The following is a 16,816-nucleotide window of genomic DNA, read 5'->3' as shown; positions in this document are numbered from 1 at the left end:
AAAGTTGCTTGTCCTCCCTCAATTAGACCGAAGAGACTTCATGCCATCTCCTCTGACAGCTTTCCTGCTCACCACCCACCAAACGTCACATCGGGGCTGCTCTGCTCTCAAAGAGAGAAAGAAAAAAAAAAAGTCAGATTGGGGTTTCACTCTGATCAGACTTTTACAGGGTGAGCAACCTCACAATTACTACAGCCCCTGAAAGCAGCAGCTGATCCAAGCGCTCGGAGAGAAAGAAGAAGAAGAAGAAAAAAAAAAGAACAGAGAAAGGGAGAGAGAGTGTTTAGCCTTGTACCTCTGGCCTGGTAAGATAAAGCTACCATGAGGGGTTGTTTTATCATCAAGTACAGAAAGACTCTGCAGGGTTGACTTTTTTTTTTCCTTCTTAATATTCTTTTTTTTTTTTTAAATATCATTTTTTTTTTTTTCCCTTTAGTGAGCTGTGGCTCTGTGTCACACATGGCGCTCCGGGTGGTCTGGCTCCTGGTCGCGCTGTCCGGCGTCCTGAAGCTGCGCTCCTGCTGCGCTTATACCTGTCCGGCCATCTGCCGCTGCAGCGCCGACACCTTCCAGTGCAGCCGAGACACTCAGCTGGCCTCCGGCACCGCAGCAACATCTGCGCTGCGACTGTAAGTAGCCCGACGGTCCGCTTCCACAGGTGCAGGTCGCTCAGACAGAGAGGGACCCTTCCCTCCCTTTCTGCAGGACACTCAAGACATGTCATGAACTTTTACCGTCCGTTCCCTCTTCAACTTAACTTTCTTATTTTACTGTCGCTGTAAAGTCCCTCCTGGTGCCGTTTTAAATGATAAATGTAGACTGATCCAGAGAGACATTTTTGCTGCCTATTTTCCATTTTATTTTATTTTTTATTTTATTTTTATATGCCGTTTTATAGCCGTGGATTTAACTGCTTTGCCTCATGAATCTTACAGGAGGCTCACCCAGCTGCCCTTGAAACAAGTCCCCACTCACGCCTTCAAGGAGCTGATCAACATTACCATAATGTAAGTGGCTTTCTCCTATACATATGAAAGGAAATTCAAAGTAGTGAATTTATATTAAAGCCAATTACGGGTTTAGGGACTCCTTTATTCGAAACATAACAGTATGCGTATAGGAAAATTGAATTATTTAATCACTGTACTTATTCATTTCACCTAGTTATGCTGATAAATAAATGTTGCCAGACCTGCATAGTGACACTGTGACCTAAACTGAACATGTGCTTAACATTTAGAGTCATAATGAATGAAACATATGTAAATAAAGAGTCTGCTAGCATCAGAATACATAATTAACAGCAACAGTGGCCACTCTTATGTGTGGGCTGCCTCTATTTAATTTGATCTTTTTAGTAATGTATGGCATATATGACAGCAGATGATAAATATACAGGAGATATTAACACAAATATATGCTTCTGATTTTATACGTTTACTCCTACTTTGTTCTATATTCTGCTTGTGGAGGATATTTATTTTTATATTCTATATTTGTGTCTGGGTTTCATTTGTGTGTCACTCAGTTCTCACTAGCAACGCACAATATCAGGAAAATACTTAATCAGGATACTAATGGGGGGGGGGTTATTATGGAGCCCTCTAGGCTACATGGGGAATTTTATTTTTTGCATTACCTCGCAATACTTTTGTGTTACCTTGCAAAAACATTTGCGTTCCCTCGCAAAAGTTTTTGCATTCCCTCGCAAAGGTTTTTGCGTTTCCTCACAAAGGTTTTTGCGTTCCCTCGAGGTATGGCTGATTTATTTGTTGTGGTCTCTTATCATTCACACACAACAATAAACCGTGAGAGCCAACGTGAGTTTTGAAACTGCAAAGCTTTGTCTTAAGCGGAAGATCAAACGTGCATCTACACAGCACAGCGCACAGACCAGTGTGATGCATTTGCCAGCGTCAGAAAGCTATGGTGTATTCAGGAGCATGGGACATTAGATTTTCCAGAATAAAAAGCTAGCAGATGTGCATAATCAAAATATCAGAAATACAATTACAGAGCATTCAGTATTGTAAGAAAGCCCACACTGTTTCTGGATAAATACATTATTGTATGAGTTAAGTTCTATTCCGTTTTAAGCCTCTTTCCTTGCAAATTTGAAATGTCCTATGCTCCTGAATGCACCATAGCTTTCTGACGCTCGCGAATGCAATCCACTGGTCTGTGCGCTGTGGTGTGTAGATGCACGTTTGATCTTCCGCTTAAGAGAAACCTTTGCAGTTTCAAAACTCACGTCAGCTCTCACGATTTATTGTTTGTAAATTAATCTGCCAAATAACCACAGTTTTTTCCCCACAAGGGGTATTTTAAAACGTTTTGGTATCATTATTTTAAGAACAAGTAAGTGCATTCGTCAAATTTGAATCCGTTTTCCTCGTCGATATTGAGTTGTGCAGAGCGAGGCGCGCTTCCTCGACAGGGGATACATATCTCGGCAGGCATGCACTTTTCAGAAACATGCACTTTGTGAGAGAACGCAAAAGTATTGCGAGGTAACGCAAAAATTTTAAAAAAATCCCCATGTCCCCTAGGGGGCTCTGTGGTTTATAATGTTAGTTTCAGTTTTGATAAATAGACTTTTCCTGCTACGTTTCTTCCTTTACCATTAGTAAAAATCAACAGTGTTCCCACCAATCTCTGTGAGTTTTAGCCCCCAGCCACTGAAGATATGCATCAGATAGGATCATTGTGGGTGGATACAGTCCCTCCAACTGGCCTGATATATTATTGATTTGCAAAGTATGACACCTAGAATATAATACCGTACCAAATACTGCATACAAACAGGTCTTTGTGACTGTGAAATTGCACACGCTGATATTGCAATGACAGTTCAATATGTTGTTCAGCTCTAGCTTTTACCCAACTGTTAGATGCAGTTCTTGTCATATGTTTAAATATTGAGCCAGCAGCAGCATATTAGGAGAAGATCATATGTTCTGCTAAAATCACATACATTTCCTCTAAGTGTTAAGAGAGAGGGGGGGACGGGGACTTTCCTTTTAGTCATTTTGCATCCAAAAGATTAAAAAAAACATGCAACACAGGTCAAAAGATTAAATATGTTTATTTATGAGCATGAATCTCTCATGATTTTTAAGTTCCCTGAGATCAATTTGATCTTTTATTTTCCACAGTGGACTAATAGGAAAACACATTACTTCAGTGAGCTTCAAAACAAGAACGTGCACAACTTCTAATTTCCTGTGGCTTTTTATATAAATACATACAACCCCACTAATGTTCAGCTAAAAGTCCCTGAGAAGTGGTACCTCAGCCACACGCTTTGTATTCATCAGCAAGTTTCTGGCATATAATTCTGACTGTTTTTAGAAAAATATGGAAGTTTTCATTTAAGTTTCCCAACACAGACCCAAGTTCTTAAGCAGGGGTCATAAATCTTTGATAAAACTGATGTCAGGGTTTTTCAGGAACTTTATTCTTGCTTTTAAAAATGTGTGACGTGTTTAATTGTATAATTTTCAATCCAACTGAATTTTATTTATATAGCTCCAATTCGCAACACATGTCATCTGAAGGCGCTTTACAAAGTCAAATTCAATCAAATCATACGGACATGTTTCACCCTAAAACAAGAACAAATCAGACGATACAATATATTCATGCGCCCAAAATTAGTACAATTGTCATGATTAAGAAGAGTGGATGTAAACTTCTGAGATTAGGGACATATATTATGTCTCCTGTTTACTAGCGATTTTAATCCGATTTAAACTGGACATTAATAAACCACAAGAGGCTCAAATTTTATTATGCTACATTAACGGTACTTACTGGATTCTCATCACTAATACATTGATTTAATACATTGATTCTGACAGCATACGTTACATCTGTTTCACACAATTAAATGTCATTAAAGGGTAGGTAAATGAAATGTGTTCAGCTCCAACTACTTATTACACTTTTAACAATCATTGACAGAGACTGACCCAATGAAAGACTTTTATGGTTGCGTTAGAGAAGATTAGGACAACCAACTGTCTCCTCAACAGTGCATCATTCATGTAATAGCACCCGACTGTCAAGTTCAAACATCTCAACTCTATTACACACAGCGCAGTCCAGCACAAAAAAAAAAAAATCCTTTCCTTCATGTCGGAGGGGTGACTCTAATGGAGCCCGTGGGTTGTAAAAATCCCCTGGAGCTCGGTGGTGGATGTCTCAGCAGCATAATTATCCTCGGCACAGCAGCAAATCCACCAAGAAACGACTTAAAAGAACAGACCCGAGTGTTGTGTTATCACTTTGTCATATTAATCACACAGAAGCGCTGCAGGGATGGGGTGCTGCGATCAAATCAGGCTGCACTTGTGCGAGAAAACCCCTGAAACGTAGTGGAAGCAGGGAAAGCGCGCACAGAAGAGGGTGCATACATTTCAGCCAGCTGACGGTGTTAGAAATTGGTGCAAAACGCCCACCTGAACTCATCTCTGCCGAGGAAACACCTGGGCTCTGATAGTCTGTGTGTCCTCCTCTCTTTTTTTTATCTAGAAATTGTACGTGTGACCTTTTCAAACTTTTGCCGAGTGTTTTTGCGTTGCCTCTGTTCCTCAGGGACGAGCCTTATCGCTCTCGGATACTTACTGTACTTTGAGTCTAATCTGTTTAATGAGCCCCAATCTGTTTTAAAACAACAGCGCCGTTTGGAGCGCTAATATGGGGTTAAAGCCAAACCAAGTCAGGCTTTTTTACAGCCACAATCCCCCCACCCCGTTTCGTGCTCCTCGATCAGTTTGCGGGTATGGCAGACAGGATGACACGCGTGCGTGTGTTTTGGTCACTGGTGATGATGCGCGCCTGGAATCCACGGCGCCGCTTGTTGAAGACGCGTTTCATGACCTGCGAGCAGTAATTATGACACTGTATGGGGAAAGCAATTAAAAGACGGGATAACAAAAAAGAAAAAAAGAAAAAAGACGAAGCGCTCTGATTGTTTCTCGGTGGAAGATGGAAAAGGACGTCGACGTCAGACGCGCGAAAGGTGTGGGCTGATTACGGCAGAGCGACGGTGGAAAATGATGATTGCAGGCGGAAGACGGAGAGCGCTTTGCGAAGTCAGCCATCAGAGAGCAGAGTAATCAAGGACAAATATATAGAAAGGAAGGTCTCGTTAACTTTGTCTCCCCGTGTCTTTGTTTAGTCCTACTTTTTTTAAAAAAAACGTCTTCGCCTGCTCCTCCTGACCCAAAAGCATCGGTGATGTATGTTTGGAGCTTTGCCGCGCATTGGGGTCCTGGCACGTGCGCGTTAGTGGCCTAGAAAACGAGAATTGGTGGTGGGATTTTGGTTTTTCGGATATTTCCCTGATGGTTTGCAACGGTGCATCAATCATCTCTGTCCTATTTTTACACAGAATTACAATTTAAGAGGGGGGAAGAAATTTACCACCTTCGTCTGAGATCAGTTCAAGTTTATTGTTTTTTTGTTGTTGTTTTTTTTCTTTTTTTTTTACTAATGACTGATGGAGAGTGATTTCTTTGTGCCACAGAGAGATCTCCCAGAGTGACTGCATCACACATATTCAGAGGCACGCCTTCTTCTCTCTCCACAGTCTGGCGCAGATGTAGGCTAAGTGACATTTTTACCCCCCCCCCCCTCCCCCACCCACACACACACACACACACACACACACACACACACATACACACACATACACACACATGATGGAAGACATCTTTCATTTGCATGTCATTCAAGTTTCATTGGATCATTCTGTCAGTTACAAAGCTGAGTGTTTAATCATTGAGTTTCAGCTGCAGTTCATACATGAATATTTTGTGCGAATGTGAACGCTTTTGTGTGTCAGACGTTCCAGTTGCTGATTTGTTTTCCCCAATTATCGTTTCTGCAGCTCGGTGCAGAATATCAACAGTCTGAGGGTTATTGAAAGGGGGGCCTTCACTGACCTGCCCCGGCTGGAATATTTGTAAGTCGCTTTGTTTTGTGTGCACACGTGCAAGGGATTTTTTAGGTAATATCCTGTGCTGAATCAAGAGATGTGTCTTTTAAATTTTCAAAATTCTCTTATGTTTCCTGTGTTTCTAATGCCTCCCAAAAAAAGAGACCTATATTAAATATACACATTTGTCTCAATTTCCCGTTGAGACCCTCCTCATAGGATGGACTCCATGAGAAAAGCTCAAACTTAATGTACCATAATGGACATAAAAAAGTGTACACTCTCATAAAAACTCCAATAACCTGGTTGTAAAATTGTGCAAACCCCTAGACGATTACTTGCTTTATGCACATTTTGAGTTAATTTTATGTTGTCTTCTCAGTTCACCCAACGTCTATGATGGGGATCCTGATGAAATATATTTCATTCTGCCAAGTAATTTCTGACATTGGCTGATTTGCTTCCTTTAGCTAAAGTCATAGTTTGCAGAGAGATTAGAAGTTATCAGAAGGATTTTATTGTACAATTTTAATCCACATGAATTGATCAATTCATCACTTCTTTTTATTTTTTTGTTGTTTTTTTTTTTTTATCATGGTCGCCTGTATCTGCCACTTGTCAAAACAGAAGCATCTCAAACACAGGCCTAACACACTTCCCAGACTTGACAACTATATCCACCCTGGCATCAAATATTATCCTGTGAGTATTTTTCATTTCACATCTAAGTCAATCTACACCGTATTAATATCCATTTGCAAGTCATAAAACATCCTTTTTCCTTAGGCCATATTTTGCTCTTTATTCTGAGCCCGGTTTTACTTTTATTCTGTCAATGTCACACCGCCATCAACCCTGGCTGATACTCTGTCTTACTGTGGCACAGTTCAAACCGCTCTTATTTGTATAAATATGCATAATTTAGTCTAACCGAGAATGGCGCCAAGCAGCCTAAATGAGTGTTATCTCCTCCGCCTGCAGAGAAATGGCAGACAACATGAGGATCGACATCATTCCTGCCAACTCCTTCCAGGGCATCACAAAGGAGTACGTCGACATGTAAGCGCAGACGCCTTATTCTCTTTGTTGCTTCATCAGCCGAGCTAAAAGCAGCGATTTGTCACTATTTGTTTCGCTGATGCATCTTACATATTTAAATGCTCGCCTCACTGACCTTGGCAATACATGCCACTGGCGGGCGAAGTGTAATTAATAACATTGTGTCCTCGACAGGAACCTGGTTAGGAACGGCTTCAAGGAAATAAAATCCCATGCTTTCAACGGGACCAAGCTCAACACTCTGTGAGCAGTTTGTATTATTTAGCTCTTTTCCTCACGCTAATGCGGCACACTGCTGCAAAACAGCTCGCCCCAGTTAAACGCAAAGGATCTCCTATTGCAATCATAAAAAAACCAAGTGTACCAGTAAACAACCCTTATGTAAGACTAAACAAAGATCGGATGCCCCGTTGTTTTCTTGCCTTGTGCAATAATGCTGAACGCTGATGAGGACAGGATCCGTGCGGACACCCTGCAGTCTAAAAATAAGGTTTATCCTCCTCAGTGCCAGCTCCAGAAGAAACAATAAGGCGATGAATAATACTCTGGGGGCAGTGTTGGTCATTACTATGTCATCTCCAGTTGCCTTTCAAAAATGTGTTTTTAAGTAGAAAACCGCAGTCTGAGTTTAAGCTTACATGCGCTGCGTTTTTTTTTGTCCTTTGTGTGTTTTGTAGAGTATTGAGAGGCAACAGGAACCTCCATCACATTCAAGAGGATGCTTTTGAAGGAGCCACGGGCCCAAGCTATCTGTAGGTCACCAAGTGTTCAAATAACGTATATATTATGAGCAGAATATGGTGTTAAAATGACATTATGCTGTTCCTCTTTCATATCTAACATGAACTTTGCTTTCTGGGGGGGGGGGGGGGCGGTTGGCATTCTTTTAGCCTTTTTACGGCTCGTTGTGCACGTGAAAAGCTTGCAACATCACAAATAGGTTCAGAATCTACACAAAAAAGGGGGTTTCAAGTTTTAATGAATATGCTCACAATCAGCAGCGGTTCCTACAATATCTTTGTCGAGTCTCCTGAGCCACCTCAACTCTAGCCATGAGCAAAGTACGTCCAACGCTCAGTTTTTAGGTGAAAAATCGACTCTTAATATCAAAGGACATAAAGATAAAATAGTTTAGATGAATTTCCATTGTTTTCCATTGTTTTTCCCACACAACAGCTATATCATCACAGTCTTACACCATTGATAAAGATGAGTTAAAAACCCTGAAAATAAAGTAAATTTGAAAAATTCACTTCTTCATTTGAGACCGTTTATTTAGTAGGATAAAAAAAATTAAATAAAGAAGATAAATTATTTAACCAGCAGTCCAGTACCATGATGATCAGAACTCCTAACATTTTAATTAATAAATACAGCAATAAACATGAACATAGAATTAATACTTTGTCATGATTTCCAGGTTCCCTGGAGTATGAATATACTGTGACACAGAAGCCCATCTGTCTCACCCATTCTTCAAAACGGGAAAGACAAGATAACATACCTTTCCAATATTGCAGATCTGCGGGGATATTCAGAATTCAGGGGGGGGGGGTGTTAAGAGGGACTTTTTCCTATCCACAGTGTAGTCTATATCTACAGCCAGAGCAATAATTAAACAGCTTAAAACATCTAGAACTGTGTAAGATGGACTGAGGATATATATATATATATATATATATATATATATATATATATATATATATATATATATATATACACACACACACACACTGTATATATATACACTGTAAATACCGTATGTATAGCATCAAAATCACTTCAAATCAATCAAAAAAAGGAGTGAGAAGAAGTTTACACTTTTTTTTTTTTTTTTACTCCTACCCCTTTATATTTTTAGTCAGTTTTTCATATCATGTATACTGCATTCATTTTACAATACCAATACTGTGCTTTTCTTTAAAGACACTTCAGGTGGGTCTGGCATGAAACAAAGTTTAAACAACCAGGAAAGCAATCACTTTACACCTATTGTTAGGTGTTGTGGAGGATCTGTGATGCTATGGGTCTGTTGCCCATCCAAACACCCAAATACCTTGTTAGACTTCATGATATAATGTAGTAATTTAAAGACCACAACATTTAAAATAACAATAATATGAACTCTGTCAGCAAATATGGATCAGAATTACATCTTTCGATAGAATAAAGATCCCAAACATATGGCATATATATATATATATATATATATATATATATATATATATATATATATATATATATATATATATATATATATATACGCAGAAATTGTTCCAATAAAAACAATCTTCTACCCTGGTATGCTCAGTCTCCAGGTGTAAATCCAGTAGAAAACATGTGGGGTGAGCTGAGGACACAAACACATAAGAGAGGATCCAGAGCTTGGATGAGCTGGAGAGATTGTTCAAAGAGGGATGGTCAAAAGATCTCGTATCACTGAAATATAACCAAAGGGGTCTGTGCAAAGAATTAACAGCAGCAGTGCCTCTAATTGTTGAACATGTGGTGTACCATTTATAAGAGGGTTCATGTAATATTTTAAGGCATTTTATATTGGGAAGGTGAGGAATAAGGGTGCATGCCCTCGTCTTCCTAATTCCACTGCAGTAAATGTTTTCTAAATTATGTTTATATTTTTATGTTGGTTATTAAACCCTTAATTAGAATGAGTGTGGAGTGCAGACCGTTTAGACTTGATAAAATTACCACTGATAAGCAGCAGTCGGTCACGATACGCAAGCGACACCTCTGCACTTGGAAATATGCTTCATCTCTTTATTTTCCAAGTGCCAAAACAGCTAAGAAAATCATCACACACATAAAGTGCTTTGAGCTGAAAGTGTTCCTTCACGGAAAAAAAAAAACATCCTAATTAACATGGTATAGCAAAAGGTACAGAAAAAATGCTAAATCTGAGTGCTTCTAGACCAAATATGGCATGACATGCTTCAGTCAAGCTGCAATAGGGACACGTAATCACACTGCATCATTTCAGCAAATTCATTTCTCTCATTTGAGGTGAAGTTGTTTCGCCAACTCTGTTTAAACCGACTTGATTCTGGTCCGAGAAAAAAAAAATCTATTAGTTAAAGATCTTTCCGCTGCTGACAAGGTTCTTAGAGTTAATCTGTTACTGCTTTTAATGTTTAAACTAATCAACTTGTTTTGCACAGTTGGGTTTAATCTACTGGTCAAATATTTAGCGATATTAAGCCATTCATTTAAATATTTTAACATAAAATGTATTTGTTTCAAAGGACTTACTAAATGTACAAAAATAAAATAAGGAAATTAAGTAACTGAAAAAAAACTCTGAACAAAAATAAAAATGTTGCTTCAATAAATGCTATAATTACACTTAAATTTTTGTAAATATTTCTTTATATCTTTTCATAGGACAAAATTGAATATGTGACACTTTGATGCATTTCCATTTGTACACAGACTACCTGGGAGGATGATGCTGTGTCTCAATAAATAAACAAGCAAGATATTAACAGCCAAATGAAGTTTTTGGCACATGTGATTAGTCCAAACTTTGAGTGGAAGATCTGACTTTTTTTTTCTTATTTTGACCCTAACCCTCATGTTGATTGTAAATCTAAACATCTTCACTTTGCCTCTTTCACTTTGCTTTTTGTTTTTTTTTTAGCTTTTATCAGTTTAAATGTGATGCTGTCCAATAAACAAGCAAAGAAGAAACCCGATGTTACTTTAATTTGTATATAAATGCATTATTTAAGTTTTATTGATGACAGGCTGGCTTTCCAACTCCCTCACCGAGTTTAGACTGAAAAGGAAAACACCCAGACTGATCAGTATTGATGCAAAGACTGGTGGCAGTACGTTAGTGTTATAAAATCCTGCCACGTGTGTTTCAGAGATGTTTCATCCACGGCTCTCGATTCCCTGCCGAGTAAAGGCTTGAGTCAAGTGCGATCTCTGAAAGCCACGTCTGTGTTCGCTCTCAAGAGCCTCCCGCCGTTGGACGGCCTCGCCGAGCTGCTGGAGGCCGAGCTCACTTACCCGAGCCACTGCTGCGCCTTCCACACGTGGCGCAGGAAACAAAGGTGAGCGCCCGGCGCTGCCAGCGATGTGACCAATCCATTCACATTTGCATAAGCAAACCAAGCCGTGGCCCCTGAATACAGATCGTCGGCCGGCCGGTAATTAGCGGTCAAGTTTATTGGCAGTTCTTGGATATTAACCTTTTCACTCTTTTTTTTGTCGTTTTCTTCTTTCTCTCAAGGGAAAGTGCCTCAAGGAACGTTACAACGTTTTGTGATCTCAGCAAATCAGGAACGTAAGTTACAACCCAGAGCAACACAAGCGGCAGAATTTGTATGCCGCACCATCTTTGAAAATCTGCTTTTCATTTTAATCCTATGCTAGAGCGCAAAAGTATTAATATCAATTGGACCGTTTTTGTCACATTACAACCACCACCGTTTGTGCATTTCACTGCGATCTGACGGTAAACCAACACACATCCAGGACAACTAGCTGCCTCCAGATGTCGGCCGCAAAGTTGACAGAGTCCACCTCTGGACAGCTCAGAGGTTCGTTTCTAAACATCAGTGAACAAACTGCATCATGAAGACTAAGGAAGGCAGCACTCAGGTCAGGACTAAAGCTGTGGGGAAGTTTTAAAGCAGAGATGGAGGAAAGGAAAACACTGCAGATCATCTGTGGTTGTTCTACACATCATTTACTCAGGGGGGCTGGATGCTGCTTGTCAAGACTTGATGCAATCAACTGGGTTCACTTAGATAGGACATTTTTTTGACCAATCTGTATAATCTGATTGAATTTGACTTTGGAAAGTGCCTTGAGATGACATGAATTGGCCCCATATAAATAAAATGTAATTGAATTGAATATAATGCAGGGCGCACTTTCTAGATTTTCACATGTGAAACATCTTGAAAACAATGACGAGCTGCTTCACATCGTTTTCCAACTAAATACAGTGGGGTTTGCCGTTGAAACATAACGTGTATAAGAAAGAAAATGTAAAAAAAAGTTTACCGGGCATGAATACTTTTGCAAACCACTGTACTTACTTTTAAAGATGCATGAATGGATCGTCCACATTAGTAACATGATTATCAGTCCATGAATAAAAAAAAAGATTCTCCGATAACAAAAGAGGAGGAGCTATAGTTCGCTGAAAAATGTTCAATGCTTTTGTATTTTTATTTTATTTAACTATTTTATTATCGACAGCTGAACATGCAGGTTGGTCAACAAATTGATGTTTTTAATTATCTGTTGGAAGCCAACTGCTGTCGTTGTGAATTTAGCTTCTCTAAACCTTATTCGATTAGCTTCTTCATGTTTTAGATGAGGAACATCACCTGTTCTGCTTCTTTTAATGGCAGTGCTGTTTTGTGCCTCTTTCAGGGAGCCAACTGACGATGGGATGAACCTCGTCAACGACATAAACTTTCAATACCCAGACCTGGAGTTTGGTTGCCACAGCAGCCCTTTTGTGATGTGCACGCCAAAGCCGGACGCCTTCAACCCCTGCGAGGACCTGCTGGGGTTCCCCTTCCTGCGCTGTCTCACCTGGCTGATCACGGTCTTCGCCGTGGCCGGCAACCTCGCCGTTCTGGTCATCCTGCTAATTAGCCACCACAAGCTGACCATCTCCAGATTCCTCATGTGCAACCTGGCCTTCGCCGACCTGTGCATGGGGCTCTACCTGATGCTGATCGCCTTCATGGACTTCAACTCGCGCCACGAGTACTACAACCACGCCACGAGCTGGCAGACGGGTCTGGGGTGCAGCACGGCCGGCTTTTTGACCGTGTTCGCCAGCGAGCTGTCGGTGTACACGCTGACCGTCATCAGCCTGGAGCGCTGGCACACCATCACCAACGCCATGCACGTCAACAAGAGGCTGCGGCTGCACCACGTGGCGGCGCTGATGGCGGCGGGCTGGGGCTTCTCTCTGCTCGTGGCCCTGCTGCCTCTGGTGGGCGTGAGCAGCTACGGCAAAGTGAGCATCTGCCTGCCCATGGACATCGACACCGTGGGCTCGCAGATCTACGTGATGGCCGTGCTCGTCCTCAACGTGGTCGCCTTCCTGGTCGTCTGCTTCTGCTACATATGCATCTACCTGAGCGTCCACAACCCGGAGCACTCCACCCGCCACGGCGACACGAAGATCGCCAAGCGCATGGCCGTGCTCATTTTCACCGACTTCCTGTGCATGGCGCCCATCTCCTTCTTCGCCATCTCGGCCGCCCTAAGAATGCCCCTCATAACCGTGTCCCACTCCAAAATCCTGCTGATTCTTTTTTATCCCATCAACTCCCTCTGCAACCCCTTCCTGTACACCATCTTCACGCGGGGCTTCAGGAAGGACGTGTGCCGGCTGCTGAGCCACTGCGGCTGCTGCGACGCCAACTCTGATTTCTACAGATCACAGACGGTGGCGTCGCAGCACACCTGCACCAACAAAGTGGCCGACAGAAAACCTCCCTCGCTGAGCTTTTACGCCTATCACCTTAAGATGAAGGGCTGCTTTCTGAGCAAGGGGGCCACATGACTGTCAGCGCGCAGATTGGGAGCTCAGAGGCAACATCTGCTCGCTGGAGAGGCGGCAGTTAAGGTCACGGCGGAGAGATTGCCAATGTCATGCATTGCAAATGTCTGAGAAAATCTTGCCTGGTTTATTTTTGCAAACTGGAGGATTTGGTTCATTTGAACCAAGAGATTAGAAGGTGAGGAAAGTTTTGTTGCATCTTTGTTTTTTGTTTTTTACTCCACGTGTAGGTATTGTACAAATAAATCAGTTGGCAGAGAACAACCAAAAGTAGCTCGCTAAAGATGTTTAAAGCAGATCACCGTCTGGTTGTGCCGTTGTACATTATTGGGACAATTAAAGTGGTTGTCAAAGGTTAACAAACCTCTGTTAACATTTTTGGATATTTGTAAAGGAATTAGACGATTGGGGATTTATTGCAAAACTGTTTCCACCCTGAATGTGAAACATCTTCTGCACAACTGAAAAAAATAAAAATATAGGCTACAATAACCCGGCTGCATAGCTGAACACACTTTCAAGCTAATGCTTGGATGAAAATAATATTTTGATTGGACTTAGGGTCACACAATGTGCCTTGCAACAAATAGGTTTCCAAATAATTGAATAATCTTAGCAAACAAGACTCCTGATAATGATTACCCTCTAAAGAACCTAATATTTTCCTTTTAACAAGGTTTTATTGGAGAAGTTATGTCTGGCATCTGAAATCAAAAGAACAGCTTTGGTGAAATAAAATTGTTTTTCTCCAAAACCGACTAATTAGATTGGGAAAACCTTTAGAAGACGGAGTTGGTAAATATTACAGAGTATAGACTTTTCCTCCTGATAGACTCATACACCAGGGAGAATAACTCCAAGCACTTTGAACCGTCTTGTTACTGAAATTGCTTAATAAATAAACTTGCCGTGCCTTCAGCAAGTATTGGGTTATGGGTGGGTAAACTTAAACAAGTCCAAACATCTGTTTTACCTCATCTCCTTTGATGGACACCATTTTAGTTGAATAGCAGAGAATATATGCCACATTAAAGGTGGAAACAGGTTTAAAAAGATTTGTTTCTCATTTTGTATGTTAAACACTTGGCCTTGTCATAAGGACGCATACATATTTGAGATCCACTGGAAATCCATTAATGTTTTAAGATTTATTCATGTTGAAGCAAGACATTTACCTTTGTATATAACGAAAAAGACATTTTTTTAAATGGTTTTCTTTAAAGGTGAATTTTAAGCGTCACCCTTTGGGCGCTTCTGTGTGCAGTCAGGAGACATTTTGACAGGAGTGTTTGAAGAATGCTGTCATACCAGCAATTTGTTTTATTTAACTAATAAAATTGTCATTTACCTTCGACCTTCCTTTTCCTACTCTTCCTGAGCACGCACACACAAAACGGTTGCACACTTATTCCACTATGCAAGGTGGGCTTTCTTTGCTAGGGACCCACAGTTGGACAAACCTCATTAAGTAAAACATACAAACCATCGCTGCTCCTACCATCCCGTCACTGCAGATCTCTTTTCCTGAGAGGATTAAGTGTGGTGGCCTTTTTCAGTCTTGCCCACAACTGTTTATTTTACATTATAATTCACATTTTCAGGTAAATATTTTCCCCCTTCAGACCAAGAATCTCTCAAAAGAAAAGTTTTGAAGCGCTGTTAAACATAAAATCCTTTTCCACAGGTTTTTGTCTTCAGCAAACTTGTTCGTCTCTGGCAGAGATCCTGGAACTTAGCATAAACAGAACTAAAAGAAAATAAATACATTTCTAGTACACATGTATAGAAAATCCTCTTGTGAATTTTCTGCATGAAATGTTGCATAGTTTGTAAAACAGCTTATTGTTCTCAACCTCAGACTTTCTAGTGTTTGTTTCAGTGCATTCATCTAAATAGTTATTAATTTTACTAAGTTCATATGGAGCTACTCCAACTGCACAATCTGTTATGTGGGGAGATATTAAAATCCCCATTTTACTACAGTTTTCCTATATATTCATACCTCTGTGTTAAAGTTTAAACATCAAAATAGTTGATTAATCTTAAAAAAAAAAAAAAAAAAAAAAAGAAAGTCATGTTTTAGTAAATTCAAAAAGTGGAACTCCATTACACAGAATTATGCATTTCCAGCAATTTGTTGGTATTTAATGATCATGGCTTACATTTAATGAAAGGCCAAACATTCCATTTAGCAAAAAATATATATTTTAAAACAAAAGTGTTATGCTATAAAAGTATATAAGGATTGTATAATGAATAATTGATGGTTAAGGCTCTCACCATTGAGCAAGTGCCAAGTCCTGCTGAAAAATGAGAACTTCTCCATAAAGCTCGTCAGCAGAAGGGAGCACGAGGTGCTCTAAAAACTTCCTGGTAAATTTGGTAATACACAGAGAGGCAACACCAGCAGATGACAAGGCTCCTGAAATGATCCGACTGGAAACCTCAAGCAACTTTAGTGTAGGATTAGATATATCCCTTCATAGTCCCACAGAGGGAACATTTGCTTCTGTGTTTAACCCATTCCTTAGGGAGCAATTATCAAGGGTCTTGCTCATGGACCCCGTGTGACAAACCGACTTTCAGACCGGCAACCTTTTGTGGCCTCTCTGAGATGCAAACCCCTGGCTCCCTCAGCACTAGGCCCCCACTCTGTGACTTTCCACTCTTCCTGCAGACTGCATAAATTTGAGTCCATGAAACAAATATAGCCCATACATTGACACGTCTGGTTCCAGTGGGTCAAACTCTGGAAAGGGTATAATCCTCTCACTGCTGCATTTATAAGTTCATAATTTAAACACATTCTTACTCTAAACTTTACATGATTGTGCAAAGCCACCAGCTTCATTACCAACAACCTTGTATGTTTTACCTTCCTTAGGGATGACGTCAAACATCTAAGTCAGCTGTTTTCCCCCATAATATTGTATCTCATAACTTTTGTATTATTAATATTATGTTTAATTCCACTTTTCTGAGAAACAAAATTATGATTTTCAATCATAAGTAACCCAATACTATTAGAAAACTTGAAATCAGTGTTGATTAAATCCAAGCTTCCTTTTGAACTAAGTTTACTTTTTAGTTATGTTCAAATTCAATAAATAGGTCTAAGTCATATTTAATTTCCAATGCACTCTGATTGGAAGACTGATTTTACACCTACAACAAAAAAAGTCTAATTTATATCTATCTTGTGTTAATGAATTGAAGACATCAGCAGAATAGAGTCATAAAAATGAGAAACCTGGAGAAATTAA

The 16,816-nt window shown here is 40.2% G+C and overlaps 1 protein-coding gene across 1 annotated transcript; it reads left to right on the top strand.

The window, feature by feature from the left end:
* The first annotated feature begins 166 nt into the window (after positions 1-166).
* On the top strand, positions 167-14,907 carry LOC105923296 (lutropin-choriogonadotropic hormone receptor). The gene is made up of 12 exons (XM_036126120.1): positions 167-305; positions 437-629; positions 936-1,007; positions 5,531-5,605; positions 5,894-5,968; positions 6,569-6,643; positions 6,923-7,000; positions 7,175-7,243; positions 7,678-7,752; positions 10,885-11,073; positions 11,253-11,306; positions 12,407-14,907. Exons 2-12 carry the CDS (start codon positions 460-462, stop codon positions 13,554-13,556), a joined length of 2,082 nt encoding a protein of 693 aa, XP_035982013.1. The 5' UTR covers positions 167-305; positions 437-459; the 3' UTR covers positions 13,557-14,907.
* Positions 14,908-16,816: the final 1,909 nt, after the last annotated feature.

This window comes from Fundulus heteroclitus, chromosome 22 (assembly GCF_011125445.2).
Source record: "Fundulus heteroclitus isolate FHET01 chromosome 22, MU-UCD_Fhet_4.1, whole genome shotgun sequence".
Taxonomy (NCBI): Eukaryota; Metazoa; Chordata; class Actinopteri; order Cyprinodontiformes; family Fundulidae; genus Fundulus; species Fundulus heteroclitus.
This window is presented reverse-complemented; position numbering and strand designations above follow the sequence as displayed.